At 37.3% G+C, this 16,573-nt stretch overlaps 1 protein-coding gene across 5 annotated transcripts in view; it reads right to left on the reverse strand.

Moving 5' to 3' along the window:
• Positions 1 to 1,866: 1,866 nt before the first annotated feature.
• Positions 1,867 to 16,573, reverse strand: part of DSE (dermatan sulfate epimerase) — a 49,660-nt gene continuing 34,953 nt past the window's right edge. For all 5 annotated transcript variants that reach the window (XM_037842158.1, XM_037842156.1, XM_037842159.1 and 2 more), the window contains 4 exons: positions 12,448 to 12,701; positions 8,817 to 9,056; positions 6,464 to 6,671; positions 1,867 to 4,584 (listed from right to left, as the gene is read on the reverse strand). In XM_037842158.1, the coding sequence (XP_037698086.1) occupies positions 2,829 to 4,584; positions 6,464 to 6,671; positions 8,817 to 9,056; positions 12,448 to 12,701 (2,458 nt within the window). In that variant the 3' untranslated portion in view covers positions 1,867 to 2,828. The remainder of the gene's footprint in view (positions 4,585 to 6,463; positions 6,672 to 8,816; positions 9,057 to 12,447; positions 12,702 to 16,573) is intronic.

Here is a 16,573-nt window from a genome sequence, read left to right on the forward strand (position 1 = left end):
AGTTTTGAAAAACAGAGTAAGTCATATGTACGTTTTTCTTTTTAAAAACATTATCAGGTGTTCATAAAATTCTGTTAAAATGTTTTCTAGCAACCTTAGAATATTTGGTACTTAGAAATTATAACTCAAACACGTGTAGAAGAATTAATTCAATATTCTAGGTGATACAATACATCTTACTTATTAGAAGAGTCCCAGAATAAGATCTTCGACCTCACTCTATTAACAAGTACAACAATGATCTCCAAAAAATGCTCTCTCAGCCAACGAAAGCCTTGTTCATCATCTTGGCTGTTAGTAGACTAATTAGTCACAAACAAGCAAATTTGCCACTTACACTACTTCTAACTGCAGATAGGCTCTGTATGCTAATGATTTTCAAATTTTCTTTAAGGCTAGGACCAAAAGGCCTGCCACTCCCCTGAACAAGAGTTCACACATTATCCAATAAGCTTGAAACACTCCTTTCATAGTGAGTAGCACTGGAACAGATTCCATCATTGGTTACTCAGTTTCAAGGGAGATTTAACATTGCTTGGCTATCCTGAAGATACAAAGAGTTCCTTAGTTTTGCTCACATATGAGCTATTGCTGATATAAAACATGTCTCATTATGAAGAGCTGTGACTTGTCTCAGCAGTGTTTTTCTGAACCACTGAAATCAATGCCTGCAGAAATTTCTTTTTAAGTGAAACAAATACCGAGCCCATGAGAAGGGAAAAAAACATGCACATGAAGTTGTAATTCATTTTTTTAAAAGATATATGATTACAATATATTTTACTCACTTTAAAAATGAGCAAATGTGTTACACTTGATCATGCTGTGCTGCTTAATATATTGCTTTGCCCTAACTGAATGAAAACAAAAGGAACACCCGATTTGGCACTCACTTGCACTTTTCATCTCTGTTAGAAAGTTTTGGATCTAAGACTAGGTTTACTTAGTAGCCTCAAAGAGCAATTTTCTCTTTTTTTCAACATTTCCTTTGATCATTGCAGACAATTCACCCTTTTGAATGAGAAAGAGAAGAGAGGAATGTCGAATGAGGTTAAGTAAACGGAGAATCTGTCACATAAAGCAAGTTTAAATCCCACTAAGAGCTTCCATGCAGGACAAACGGAAGCATTATTCTTTTGAAAACATTATTCTTTTAAACAGTGTGTAATGACATCCTCCCTAGAGACTTTTTTACATGAAAGAAAAAAAAAATACTTCCTCAGAAGTCATTTTCTAGATTCCAAGTATAATGAGTGAAGCACAATTAAAAGTCAAACTTAGGTTTTCTTTATGTAAGAAGGTTCAAAACTGGAACTGCAAAAAGTGCCCATAATGGCTTCTTTGTGTTTGTGGTCTTTGTTACATGCGATTATTTCTAAGAACAAAAAAAGACGGGAAGACCATCATTATTACTTTAGACCTATAAATTAGTAAATATATCCTTACTTTCAAAACTTGAGCTGAACATATTTTCTCTTTTCAAGGGAGAAATATATAGAAGATTCAAATATGCTCAGTGTAAGATTATTTACTCTTTTGTTCCTTTTAAGTGTATGAGTTTCTTATGCTGAAGAATAAACTGTGGAATACACCGTTACCTCCTGAGGACTTGATTGAAAATAACTATGGAAATGCTATGTTTTTAAGTTTGATGTTACGTAAATATCAAAAGTCTGTTTTTGTTTTAAATGTCTAAAATATGTTCAAACAAGAAAAAGGCAAAGTAAGCAGAGAAATTACTTGTTTTGTTTCAAACACTGCTTTATAAATTTGATTAGTACATATCCAAATAAACATCTCTTCAAAGGGTTCGGAAAAAGTAAAATACACTTTGAATGTCATGTAACAAAGGAGAAAACACTCTAGAAAAATCACAAGTAGGATCAGTTTATTTAGCAAAATAAACTTGAAGAAAGTTTTTTTTTAATAAAAAAATATAAAAATCATTTCCAAATTTTAGCTTCCTCATCTTCTTTGGTATTGCAACCCACCTTCAGGATACAAAATATTTTATTGTTTATTGTTTAGTCAATGGGTCTACAACAGTTTTCCATGTAAAGAAAATACAAAACTAAGTTATCTGTAGTTGTTTTACTTATTGAACAACCAATGAATGGATAAAAGTAATCAACCATAGGTGTGCCGAGATGGCCATAATCAAGGAAATATTCATTCCTAAATAACTGTTTTCTACTGGAAAAATATTTTAAGTTTTTAATGGTCTTTTGCCATTATTTTTATTATGTTATCTGAACAGCAAGTCAATAATCTGACCCTGCTGTTCACTTTTAAAGCACTGCTTTTCCAAGGAAGCGGATTCCACCATAATCAGGACTTATCAACCATTAGTTTTCAACATGACTATGACATTAAAAAATAATTGTATTTCTCAGATTGTGTGCTTTAGTCTTTTTCATAAAATAGTATCTGAAAATTACTAAGTAGCATTAAATTAATATTAACCAAACTCAATTCCATGTAAATCTTTGTTTCTCTTAAGAAAAAAATATTACTTAATGCCAGACTTTTCGTTTCTTCTACAAGTAGTATTACACAGACTGTTAAAATAGCAAAGCAAAACACTTCCAGAAACACCATGGAACAACTGAACGAACTCTTAATCCTTTGATAAATTCTTTGCCTGCTCCAAACATGACTTCACCATGTCCCTGCTTCCTTGTCTGAAAACATCTTCCCCTTAACTTGTTAAAACGAATTTGAGGGGGAAAAAAACCCAGAAACAACTTAGGGCAAAGGAAAAAAAAATTTTTTTTTTTTTGCATAGACTCTTGTGATCACAAAATGATAAGCAACATAGAGCATCAGTGCTAACACTGTGACTGGGAACAAGACGAGTACAACCACAATAAAATACAGCTATCTATTAGCAGGACTGCATAAAGACATCTTTGGCCATGTAAGCTCTGGGCCCTCTGGAAATAAGTCAATTGCATTGCCAACATGACAAAGAAAATAGCAATGTTCAGAATCAGGAACAGCCTGGTATACGAAGCAGATAGTGAGGGGGCTCTGCTGCGAGTAGTTATCACCATCTGTGCCTGTCCAAACTGGCTTTTCACCAAGCCACCATTTTTGTGTTTCTCATATGTTATATCTGCAAAATCTAAAAGGTCTTTCATTTCTTCATCTTCATCTATGGGCAGTTCATTCTGTGCCAAAATCTGAGCTTTCTGTCGAATCTTTTTCTCATTGACTTCAATCTGTGCAAAAATATCAGGAACAGCATCCACAAATTTATACCGTTTGCCTGCCCTCCGGTTCTTTTTTGACTTGCTTTGCTGCTGCTGCTGGGATATGGCAAAAATCCTGTCGATGGCCTCCTCAGTCTGTCTCTTATCTGAAAATCGCAGCAGGCGCTCAGCAGTCTTCCTAAAGCTGGCTGTGTTGCGGACTCGGGACAGGATCTGCTTCTCCAGCAGCTGGAACACTGGCTTAAAACGCTGCAGGTTCTGTTCCACAATTGCAGCATAATTCTTCACCTCAGGGATAGTGGTGCTCTTGATAGCTGAGCTCTGGTCAAACAGAATTTTCTGACGATCTGCAATGACCTGTGCAAAAGCAGACTGTCCTGTGATCTCACCTGTCCAAAGGTAGGTTGCATAGGCATGTTCACTGGTGGCTACAAACACATCCAGTTGCTGAGAGTCTCCATGGATACTGAAGCTCTGAACATCTACAGATGGCCCTATGAAAAGGTAAGCTGCCCTGGTGATGGGACTTCGGAGGTGCATGGTGACATTCACATAGTTTGTCCCATTGTAGGGATAGCCCCGAGGGTATGTCACTGAAGCAAAGGTTGCTTTCTCACTGTAGCCAGTATCATCCATCCAGTACATTTTATAGAGACCATCTTGCTGCCTGATGAAAGCTCCATGGACTCCATCTACCACTGTCTCCTCAAAAGGAACATCCACATTGTGGAAGAAGCTTGCGGCTGTCTCCAGGGGGCTTTCCTCTCCCACATGTATTTGGTCCACAAGGAGAAGAAGCTGTGGATGCAGGAGGATCAGATTCCTCTGAACGTTCTTGAGATTGAGCTGGGGGTTATAAGCTCCCACACCTTCTCCTCGGATGAAAACCACTCCGTTTTTTTCCAGCGCTGCAACCACTCTGCCTTGACAACTAGCTGCCAGGTCATGCTTGTATTTAGACCATTTTGATGAGCAGTCTTCTGTGACCTGACCCTCCCAGGGAGAAAAGCAGCTCTTGGACACAGCTGGGGAAAACATCAAAACGTTGTTGAAGAAGGTATACTTGGGCCCGTAAAGAGCCTCAGTAATGAAAGGCACACCATTGGGAGCAAAGGTAAATGAGTTTTGATCAGGATGTTCATGCCCTGCATTAAAATTTCTCCAGCCTTTGATCCAGTCTTTGTATTTGTTTCTGTGGACAATGTCATATATTGCACGTCCCCCAAGTTTTCCTGACTTGAAGGAAAGGAAAGACCTATTGATCTCTGCAGGTAGTGCACTTCCATAAGTCACAACACCCCAGTCTTCAAAATAATGCAATGTAGGGGTGCCAAAATCCGGAGGAGGAACAGATTTCAAGCTTGCATCATACCTGAATGGAATAATTTAAAAAAATTAAATGGTTTTCTGACAGATGTGAAAATAACTCATCAAAAATAGAAAAATGATGCCACATGGCAATATGGCTGGAAGAAACTATATACAAATGCCCCCCAGACCAATGGCAGTACAGATTGTATTAGGGACCGTTCTGAAAACACCCGCAGATAATCAGCATGCTTAGGGGGAAACACTTGATGCCAGGGAAAGGAGTATTATCTTTATGACCTGTGAGCCTTGGGTTTGAGCCTGAAATGGTTTCTGCTTCTAATCACCACAAGTAAAGAAGGTCCAATTTCAGAGCTGCCACCCAAACTGCTGGCATTCATAGATTTAAGCACTTCATCCAAAATTCGAGTTAAGGGGCTCCTATTTTAGGGAACCCCATGTTAGGACCTGGACTCTAATGAGCCTTGAGTTGTAATGAAGTATTGTTCTGTAGTAACTAATACTGAAATTGGGGTATAGCATATTTTTCCCCTAAAAATTTTTATTTTATTATCAAAATTATTTATGTTTATTATCAAAGTGATATCATAATGAATGCCACATTTCCAGTGATCAAGAACATAGGTTTTTAAATCAGAAATGCTCCAAAATTAACAACAGAGATGATTATTTTTATGACTTGACAGGTTGATATCATTTGCGGCTCAGGGGAAGAAAGGCAAATAAAGGTACTATTATCTCTTATATACTTTTTTCTAAAGTGAATATATTACCTATAGTAGAGTTAATTTTATTGGTGCTTGATTTTGGCTGTTTCATCTATTGTATTAGTCTCAGTTTCAGGACATCAGAAATTGTGTCTCGACTTTTGTCTAGCATAATGTTGGCTTAATTATTATGATTTCTAAAAATCCAGACCCAAACTGAATTGGTCATTTTCCCCTTAGTTTTCGGTCAGTTTGCATATTCCTGTAAAGGAAGATGTTGAACCAAGTTAGAGTCAGCATTAACCTGACTCCTAGAGTCAGTGTTGTAAAACTTTTGGTTGCTTATTTATAGGTAAATTGAGCACTATGAATTATTCCACATCCCTAAAAGAACTCAGGAATGGTTGCATACCAATACATTTAGTTCATCTCTGAAAATAGTTCAGAAACATTGGTTAAATTATAGTCACCACTTTAACAGAAGTGTTTTTTTCTCTTCTTGATTCCTTCAATTTTGAAAAAAGGAGTCAAACCATAGAAAGCTTAATTTGGAGTTGAATGAAAATTCCAATAGCTTGAAAAGTCATCAAGGATTAATGATTAACCAGTCCCTGTAATTTTGATTTTATCTTATTGGATGCCAACAACATATTTGGCAGCACTTAAAAAGGAGACAAGCTTCTCCTTCTGGGCTTAAGAGATTAAGGCAAAAAAATTATACGGTTCTTTTATTATCAAAGTGAAGCTGTTGTATGTTGTCAAACACTTTTAAACAGTTTTGAAAATTTATCAACAGTTTTGCAATTGGAAGATTATAAATGCTCCATTTATCAAAACAAAGCTTTTTTTTTTTTTTTTCTTGGTGCGATAATCAGAATAAGCCAGTCTAACTTTTGTGGTTTTCCTTCATATGATTTCAAAAAGGATGTAAATCAAAACACGCTTACCACAGTGTGAGCCTAGGAAATCTCTAATACAAGAGAACAAAAACTACGAACAGTAATTGTATCTTTAATATAAGGAAATGTTTCTAACAGAGTTTCAAACACTGTATGTGATATGAATTGAATTCAAGCTGCAAGTCCTTAGATGACATGGAGAAGGGGTAGAAGTGTACTTTAGATCAGTTATTTTTTAATGCCAAAAAACTAGCACATGGCACGAACGGTGCCGCCTGCAGACCACACGCTTGAACGCTAGCCCACTGGGTCCTACCAGAGAAATTCCGTGTGAAGAGTGCACCAGCGCTGCCCTTTGGATGGCGTCCCTGGACCTTCCATCACGCGGTTCCTCCTGATTCGGTCAGCCAGCCAGTTACCACTGCCGTTACGCATGACAAATTTATCCAGGAACACTAATTGGCTTTCTGGACCATAAAACCAGTTGTAATTTGAGTCTGCAATGGCCACCGTTCTTTGAAACCCTGGGGAGGAACGTTTGAAAGAATTGAGAAGTTTCCACTGCATACCCCTATCAATGTTTAAACAATGATTTGTAAAACTGGTTGCAAATTAGAATCCACTGTGTGCCTTAGATAAAAAGAAATAAAAACTAGATGCCCATGTTCTCCCTCAGACGGATTAATCAGAATCCCCGTGAAGGTGTTCGGGATTCTTGTGTGCAAGATTGTATTTTGTATGTGGCAGCTTGCCATTGGTAGTGAAAAGTGTCGCACCTATAAATGCTTATGTGTATTGCCCACTTCCTCATTTGCCAATGTCCATGCTTCTTACGTCTTTACATACAGCACATTTACATATTTACACGAGCTACCCTCTTCTGCATGGGGAGTTCACGAACCTGGAACGGGTGCTAACTCTCCCACCAACTGGCCCTGCATCCTAGGCCAAGTTAGTAACATAAGGTGCCTCAATTTGGCATTTCATCAAATAGAAGTTACGTTGTATGTAAGGTTCTGAGGGGAAACTGAGTTTCCATAGGAACAAAAGTTAACAATTCTCAAAGAAGATCCTGCCAGTTGATACTGCTATACATTAAAGAAAAGAGAGAATGTGTGAGGATCAAAAGCCAAGTATCATCACCGGAAGAGGGAAGGAAAATAAAAGCAGTTAGCATTGACTATGAACAAGAGAAGAATGGGCCAGAGAGGAATAATCATTACTAGAATATCAACTGTAGAGAAAAAAAGAGAAATAGTATTTGAGAACAGACCTCCTTAACATGGAATCCTTTTTTAAAATACAATCTTTGACTGCAATCATGTAATTTACAGCTAATGATTTTGTTTCTAACACTTTAGTAAATGCTCTTCCAAGTAAATATTATAACATAATTTTCATAATCCTCTACTAATGTGTCATTCCTTGGCAAGCAGAGGATGAGTTTCATTCATCTTTGAATGCCCTACCTGGTGCAGTGTCTGGCATATAGGCGTGCAATAGAGGTGTGTTAAATTAATTGACACACTATATAACTCTTCCTTTTAGAGGTGTTTATTGTCTTTTCCAGCTTAGGAAGTAGTCACATTCACAGTTCACAACAGATACAAGCCATTAGGCCTCAGCTCAAATTACAAAGCACTGAGACTATTTTTTAAAGATCCCTCTTTTACATGGCCCTTGTTTTCCAAGATGAGAACTGCAAATCAGACCTCTCTGGCATGTCTAAAACAGTAAAGCAATAGGTTTCTGAATGTAAGCCTAAACTAAATCTTAAGATGGATCTTTTCCTGGCAGTATTTTTTTTCGATAACTAATCCAATAAAGGGGATTCTATCCAGTTTATGTATATACAACCTGAGCAAAAAGACTTAAACACTGGGTTCTTTGTTACAGGTCTAGAATCACAATCTAAAAATTTCATTTCATTGCGGGGAGGGGCAGAGCCGTTTTGTTGAAAAGTTTATCTCCTGAATTCTTACTAACCTCTTAGATCCTGTTTTGGAAATAAGTAAAGTTATAAAACTCTCATAGAAATGAATAAACTCATAAATCACATATTTCTTTTTTTTTTTTTTCGCTAAGTTACACAGCAAGCAACAAGGAACTGGAAGTTCTGTAGCAGTTGGTTTTTTGGTTACTTTTCTATACATTCTGTAAACTATCTATTTCAACCAAATAACGAAAAGTTCCAGTCTAAATAGGTTCAGATTTAAATAGGCAGGTGTAATCTTTCTTTCTGAATTATGTATGTACCATTTGGAAGAAGAAACCAAAAACCAAGAAATGAAATAGAATTGATTGGGGATCACACATAAAAGAAAACTGCCATATAAGCATAAATGTTTATATTTTGTTTAGCTTCATGAAAATAAGTTTGTGTATGTACCCAAGTTTATATGTGTACAAAAGTACAAGTACTGAGGGGCTAGAAATTATATTCATCCCCTATGCTTTACAATACAAGCTTTACAATATCTAAATTACAAATTCTCATGTTAGCTTCCACAAATGTTCTAGCTATATGCAACTCTTGAATTCTTCTTCCAATTATTTTTTTAATATCTTTAATCTCAATATCATTCAAAACTTTTCTCAGTCCAGCCCATTTCATAATCAGAAAGAATTACAACAGCTCTGTGTTTTCCCACTTCTGACTCCTCACTAACCTGGCAGGATGGTTCTATACATAAATGCAAAGTGTTGTTTAAGCCACGGATGACCAAAGTGGTTGATGCCAAAGTGCCTCTGAACGAGAAACATATACTGGAAGAGTGATCTAGTGGTGTAGCTGCCGTACGCGACTCCTTCATAGAGGGAGCCGTCCGTCACCTCTCGGAGCAAGACGAGAGATTTCTCCATGATGCTCAGAACCTGCTTGGTCCACAAGTAGGCCTCTTGAAGGTACCCTGAGGGATGAAAGCACAGGGAAACAATGGCAAAGGCCTTAGCACAGCAAAAACAAAAATATGGCCAAATAAAACCCTCTGAGTTATCGGACTAGTTTTTGTAACCAATTGCATTGTGCTGAACTCTCACTTGTCATTGCTGTAAATACCATCCTGTTAATCCAGGTTTGTGATGGGTTCATAATGTCAGTTAAGAAGTTCCTGAACACAAATTGTCTATTAATGAACTGAAGATAAACCTTTCAATGAGTATCAGTCATTTTCTGATCTTTAATAAATGGAAAGGATATCTCATCTAAGATCACAAATTGCACATCATTTTATATCTGCCAGAAAGGATTGGCATATTACGACTTTTATTCAATTTTCCTAAAAAACACTAGTTGAAGATATTTTTAAAGTGTATCTCTTTACATAACTTTCACCATTATTTTACAAGATTCATAATAAGCTGCAGGTACTATAAAGGCTAAACAAAGAGTCTTCGATTTGTACTGTCCTTAGAAGACAACCTGTTATCACTTATGTGCTTTTAGATTCTGTGGGATCTGAGGAGGTGGCACAGCAGAGTGGAGAGACCAAGAGAATGGGAAGAATCTAAGCATGGAAAAATCAGCTGCAAGTCTTGAATGTGCCACCAAGGAGCTGCAGGATTCTGTCCAAGCACTTCTTCAAACTTGTCACATTTTTTAGTCTCCCCAATGGGAAATAAAAGGTCTAAAACATTTTATAAAATTATCTTGACTCAGACATGCTAGCTTTCTATAATTCTCATGAGACTAGAGTTTTAGGTAAAAATAATAACTCCTCCCATTTCTGTAACATTTATAACTTACTCAGTACCGAACATATTTTACTTAATCCTTTTAACAACCTGATTAGGCATTATTGCCCAATTTTTATAGATGAGAAATCGAGGATGAGAAATGTTGAACAAGATCTCTGGCACATGATTAAAAATGAACAGAACTCTGACCTGGACCTAGATCTTTGGATTTCAGATTTGTTTTAAAAAACACAGAGCCCCTGGGGGTAAAATTAAGCTCACTGCCTCCAAACATGGGTGGAGCCTTCCTGCCTCACTCCCACAGACAGGTGTGTCATTATGAGCACTGAACACTCTAGAAAGCCTACTCAGTGTGATGGAGAAGGGGCTTCCAGGGACCCAGGCACCACCCATTCTGGGTCTAAATCCAAGGTCCCAGGCCCAGATCCGGCTCTACCTCTTGGCTCGTCTACACAGCTCCACATCTGACAAACCAGTCTTCTGGCTACTTTTCAATTTCTTTTCTCCAATGGATCAGGTTTAAAATTCCAATCACCCTCATTTTTCTCTCATGTGTTCTCCATATCTAACCAGACACTAATATCAGTGATGCTTAAAATCAGGCTGGCTACTCAAGTGTTCCCTGAATATCACATGACCTGATTTTCCTTATTTCTTTATGATGAACAACCCTGTTCAGGAGATATGAGGCAATGTTTACCAACACACTTTTCAAACTGCAAATCCTCTGTCAATACAAGGTACTGCTATTGTTGCTGTTGAGGCTATGCCCTGTGTTTCTCCACCATCTATACCCCTTGCCTGGAATGTTCTTTATTACTAGCTTCTCCAAACCCCACCCATCCTTCAGAGTATCATGAACCTGCCCACAATCATCTACAAGAAAAGAGTTCTCCTGAATTCAAACATAGTACACTTATTTGATATTTAACTGTAAGTCTCTTCATGGTGCCTCTTGTTTCATTCCCTGGTACTGTTAAAACTATTGGACAATAACATTTCATATCTCTCCTTTTTTCAACTGATTTGCAAACTCCTTACATATAATGCTTGTGGCTCCTGTGCAGTAAGTCTTAGATAGGGTTAACAGAGGGGGACAATTCTAATTCTCCAACTTCTGAGATTTTATATGAGTCTAATGGAAGCTTCAGGTGCACTCTAAGCTACTCCAGTTGCTATCCACATGGTCTGGCCTGGAGAACATGGAATTACTGAAGCCTGGCCAGGATTGCTACTGAAGTTAGAGTGAATGTGCCATGAAAAGCAGGGCCACAAGTCTGGTTATTCACTGAGATGATGCAGGACCAGAGATTTATTTCCTGCTGCCACCCAATCTTCTTATAAATGTATGTATTGCTTACATGGGGGCCCCAGAAGAGTGTATCTCAAAGCAACCCATCACTTTCAGCAGAAAATAAATGCACATGAAAACTCCAGCCTGGGAGAACTACATATTTAACCCAATCCAAATTAGTATTTTAGGCACCTGTTTATTTATTTAGAAGAATTTTAGCTCCCATGAACAATGAATAAATAAGTTCTATCCCTGCTCTTAAAGAATTTAACATCTCTTTAATAAAATGAAACTACACTAGATTAAAACTGGAGACCCCAGACTGAGATCCAGTTCACTCCAGCATTCTTTCCACCATTTCATGATGATACCTTTTCATGGGCCTTGGGATTTATTAAATGGTTTGATGGTGGGTTTTCACATTGCTTTTCTTAAATACAATCTACTCAATCATTTAGACCTCCACAGGACTTATGATTAAGTCAGAATTATATGAACAAAGAAAATGAAATATGAGTAATTACGTAATGTGTTAAGGCAAAGTAGCCATACATTCTGCAAAAGTTGCTTCCAATCTTGACCTAAATGATCTAGGTTGATTGTTTTGAGTCTTTAGAGAAAAAGGAATAGTGGTGTTATGATAAACCTGTGTCCTAGGACATTTGTTCCAAATGATAAATGGAATTTATAAAAGCAAAACGTGGTTTATCTAGGCTGGCTGTCTTCACCATCAAAATTCACTGGAAAAATGAAATTTGCCACTAAATGTGCTGTAAGCACATGGTCTCGGACAATCAGAGACCACAGTTAAATATGACTTCACTTAAGTGAAATATCTAGAGTAAGCAAACTCAGAAAGACAGAATGTAGATTACACATTGCCAGGGGCTGGGGGAGTGGGGAGAGAATGGGGAATTATTGCTTAATGGGTGTAGAGTTTCTGTTCTGAGTTAAGACAAAGTTTTGGTAATGGATGTTGACAACGGTCGCACAATATCATGAATGTAATTAGTATCACTGATCGTACACATGAGAGTGGTTCAAATAACAAATTTTGTATTGTATGTATTTTACCACAACAAAAAAAAAATTTAAAAACCCTGCAGGCTAATATAACTAACAAAAATTAGTAAAGAGATATCTCTCAACTAGCTAAGCGATACCCCAGTTATTACTTCATCTCAAGGGCTCAGTTAGGATCCAAGTATGAACATGTTACCTAAGAATATTTACAAAACACGCATTGCTCGTAACATGGCAACTACGGCTGATGTCCGCGCGGGCACCCCCTTGGCTGTGTCCACACGCACCTTGATTCATCAGAACTAGGCTGCCTGTGAGCAAAGCCATGCAGTTGGTGGGCTGATGATTGTGCAGGTACTGAAACCCCCAACCTCTCCTGTATGACGTTTCATACATATATCCCGAGGCATTGGCAATCACTTCAAGAAACTTCTCCTGTTGCATCTTGCTCAGGTAGTTGTACAAAAAGTCATAGGCGGTGGCAAAACCAACTAGGGAGTGAGCAAGCGGGACTTCATCCCAAGGAGCATCTTTTACCAACCTGTAAGGGAAAATGCACAATGAAAATGAGTACAAAAAGCCTCACAGCTTTCATCATACTTTTTAAGTGTATATTTCTCAAAGAATTTAAAAACACAGTTGAAGATATAATCCAAGAGGTTTAACAACACGGAATTGATGTCCCTGCATTTTAGTCCCATAAGCATAAAGTTTGTCAAATGTGAAAATTACAGAGTTGATAATTCTCTCTTAGGCTACTGGTGATAAGGAGATGTAGAAAATTTTTAATTTTAATTTTTTATTCTTGATGAAAGACAGTAGAAAACATTCAAAGGGATGTAGAGCAAAGAACATGTAGTGGCAGGGCAAAATTCTCTGGAGTACTCATTCAGCAGGTGCTCACCTCTCCCTTTTTACCTAAGAGGTTCTCAGTTTTTTGCTTATGGCTGTCTTGCAAAAGCAGTCAAAGATGTATATACCACCTTATTTCCCATAGGCTGAACAAGGTGAAGGCATTATGGCCTATGGGTTGTCGCTGCTCAATCTGGAGAGGCCAAGATGGTCAACACCATGATGGGGAGGGTGACTGGAAGGCTGGTGCAATCAAGTGAGATGAGCTGACTCTAACTCATGATTTCGGCATACCATTATTTCCCATAAGATGAGCTGCAGTGCCTTTAAGGTCCTTCAAATGTCTTTTGGAAAAGTCTAAAAGCTGATCTGTGAAGTGTTAAAAACTGTCATTTTCTAGGAAGTGAAATTTTGCTTGACTTGCTACATTATTCTGCAAGTATTTTAATAGTGTGTGGCCTGTGTGAAATAGGAAGCTAAAAATGCTCCTCCACAATCAGAATTCCATGTCATTTGTTCAGGATGTAGCTGAGAGCTCACTACCAGGGGGAAACAAATGCAGAGTGCATTGTACCTGTGGGAGGTGGAAGAAAGCCCTCAGTAAGGGCTTGGAGATGTTAACAACATCTCATTACATTTTCTTATCTGTGTCATCTATTTATGACAGTACAGGTTCTTCCAATACTATGATAGCTGGTTGTCTACATTCAGGATTGAAAGAAATGCTAAATTTCAGTTAGACTTGTGAAAATAAAGGAGTCTGTGGATCCCGGGTTAAGAACCTTTAAAATGTTCTGAGAGACTACCTCTTCCAGACTGTGACCTTCCTTCACTATGTACTAAAGAAGTAATTTTCTTGGTTGAGGTTTTTCCTGGTCGCCCTATTGGAATTTCAACATTTCTTTCAACCAAAAATATTTCACTCCCTTCCATTCTCGTAACTTAGCACTATTTTACCATATAAATACAGACAAATTCTAGTGGGGGTATTTCTACACAGACAGGAATACTTTTTTCTGCTGTTTCACTAGTGGATCCCCAGTTCCAGAACAGTAAGTAGCACATGGTAGACTCTCAGTAAGTATATTTGGAAAGAAAAAATGAAGGAAATGAGCCTATAAAACTAGGCCATGAATATGTAATCAAGAATTTGGAGGGGTCCCTATGTATTTACTAATAATTTTGAGTTTGGTTGGCCAAGCTAATGATTCAGCCTCAGGCTAAAAAGATTAATGTTGATGGATTTCTTCACTATTTAGCCACAAAGTCACCTTGCTGTAGCCTGTCAGCCTGCCAATGTATGTACTGGTTATAAACAGACTGTGAGAGAGTGAATTAATTCCCTACTTCTAGAAAAAAAAACCAACTCTTATTGCAGTCTCACTGCTGCCAGGGAGTTAGGAACAGAATCTTTACTGATTCACAGTTACTGGTCTAGGCAGACAATCCAAGTCATTTGTTTCCTAGCCCTGTGTCTTTGCACCCTGACATGATGCAACTAAAATGACAACATACATACCGAGCCAAACACAATGAACTGCTACCGTCTACCAAACCCTCACTCAATATCTGATTAGCCCATGAGCTTATTTTTATATTTATTATAATTCTTGTCCTTCAGGAAATAGTACAATGAAAACTTCTGTAAAAATGTCCAAGCCCTAACATACAGTTTGCTTGCTTCAAATAGCTTCCAGTCCAACAAAATATTAGCACACCAATTTAAAAAAATGTTTATTGTTCCTTCAGATCTATTGCTATATCATTATGAAATCTGACCTGTAATAGCTATATTTCTAAAAGATTATCTAAATCCTTTCCAAATTCAACCTCAGCACTTACAAAGATAAAGTGCAATGAATGGAAGACAGAATATTTTACTGTCATGGAAACCAAAAGAAATTTGTTCCTAGCTCATGGATGGCTACAGAGAAATTATCAAATTCAATGTGATCCTGACCAGTGGTTAATCAATTCACTGGAAAAGCTGGTTAAGTGGAGAATCATAAAATATAACAGAGGAATTTTATTTCAACTCAAAATATCTGTATATATATACATTCACCAATTTTTTGAAGGAGAGGCAAAGCCTTTTCTTTGAAGGTGGGTCTACTAATTTGAGTTTCATTGTCTTTCCTGCAAGGAAGACAAACATAGCACATCATTACCATTTCTAGTTTTGATTTCTTTAAAATATTCAAAGAAATTAAAGATACTAGTGAGGGACTGTAGTATCCTTCAAGATTTTTATAAGTTTTCCCCTAATCTTTTATAAACCTCATCCACACTAAACTATGACAGCAACTTTTTACAATGTCTTTCCAAAGACTATCTAAAGCATTTAAGTTGGTTTTAGAAAGAAACAGTACTTCTTTTCCTTTTTAAACACATACCTCCTCTATTTACATATTATTAAATCATGAAATTATAGGTATTAGTGAAACTGGCTTAATGTGGTTGAGAATAAATGCAACGGACACTTGCTATATGCATAACTGTCCTGGTAGGAGCAGAAATGAATGGGGATCTTAAAGGGCAGCCAATCAGTCGCAATGTCCAGCAAGATGTGAGAGCAGCCACCACGTCAAACCAGGAATGGAGATGGATTTTACTGGCAAGTCAGTTAAGAAAATGACTTAACTGAGGAGGGTGGTTAGGGAAACTTTCTGTATTTCTCTTGTAGGCTACACTATCTCCCTGGAGCAGCTGTTCTCAAAGTTAAGGTCCACAGGCCCTGGGGTTTCTAAGACTCTTTCAGGGGCTCCATCATAAGCACTATTTTCATAACAATATAAAGGTATGTTGATATTTGCACTGATGGTGCAAAAGAAATAGCAGGTAAAAATGCTGTCACCTTAGGAGGAATCCAGGCAGGGGCACCAAACTGTACTAGTAATTCTCGTATTCTGCACTCATAGTAAGAAAAAGACAAAAACACAAACTGGTTTCACTTCAGAATGTCCTTGATGAAGCAATAAAATTATTAGTTTTAAAAAATCTCAACCTGTGAGTAGAGGTCTTTTTAATATTCCAAATGTTTGTTTGGGAAGTATGTAAAAGTATATAGCTGCATTCTAAAGCACAATGACTGCCAGAGGAAAAGTACTTGTGCAATTGTTTTGAGATGAGAGCTGAACTAGCCTCTTTTCATGAAATACCATTTTTATTTGAAAGACCAACCAAATGACAAATTATGTTATTTAGAATTGGGTATTTAGAAGATTATTTCCAGAAAATGAACAAGGAAGCCTGCCAATTAAAGGAAAATTGACAGTATTTAAAGACAATGACAGAATTTGAGCTTTCAGAGCAAATATAAGAATTTTAGGAATTCAAATCTGCTAATGTAAGCTTGATAGCTTATCAATACTTGAGGACTTCTCTGATGAGATTAGTGACAATGTTAACAAACATGATTTTTTTAAATACTGCATAACTAAAGTGTCAACATTTGGAAGACTGAAATAACTCAGTGAACAAATTCAAAATGGCAGCCGTGATGTTATAAAATCTCACAAATGGATAAAAGATCCATTCTCAGTGCAAAACAGACCAATGGAT

The sequence above is a fragment of the Choloepus didactylus genome, chromosome 7 (genome assembly GCF_015220235.1).
Source record: "Choloepus didactylus isolate mChoDid1 chromosome 7, mChoDid1.pri, whole genome shotgun sequence".
NCBI lineage: Eukaryota > Metazoa > Chordata > Mammalia > Pilosa > Megalonychidae > Choloepus > Choloepus didactylus.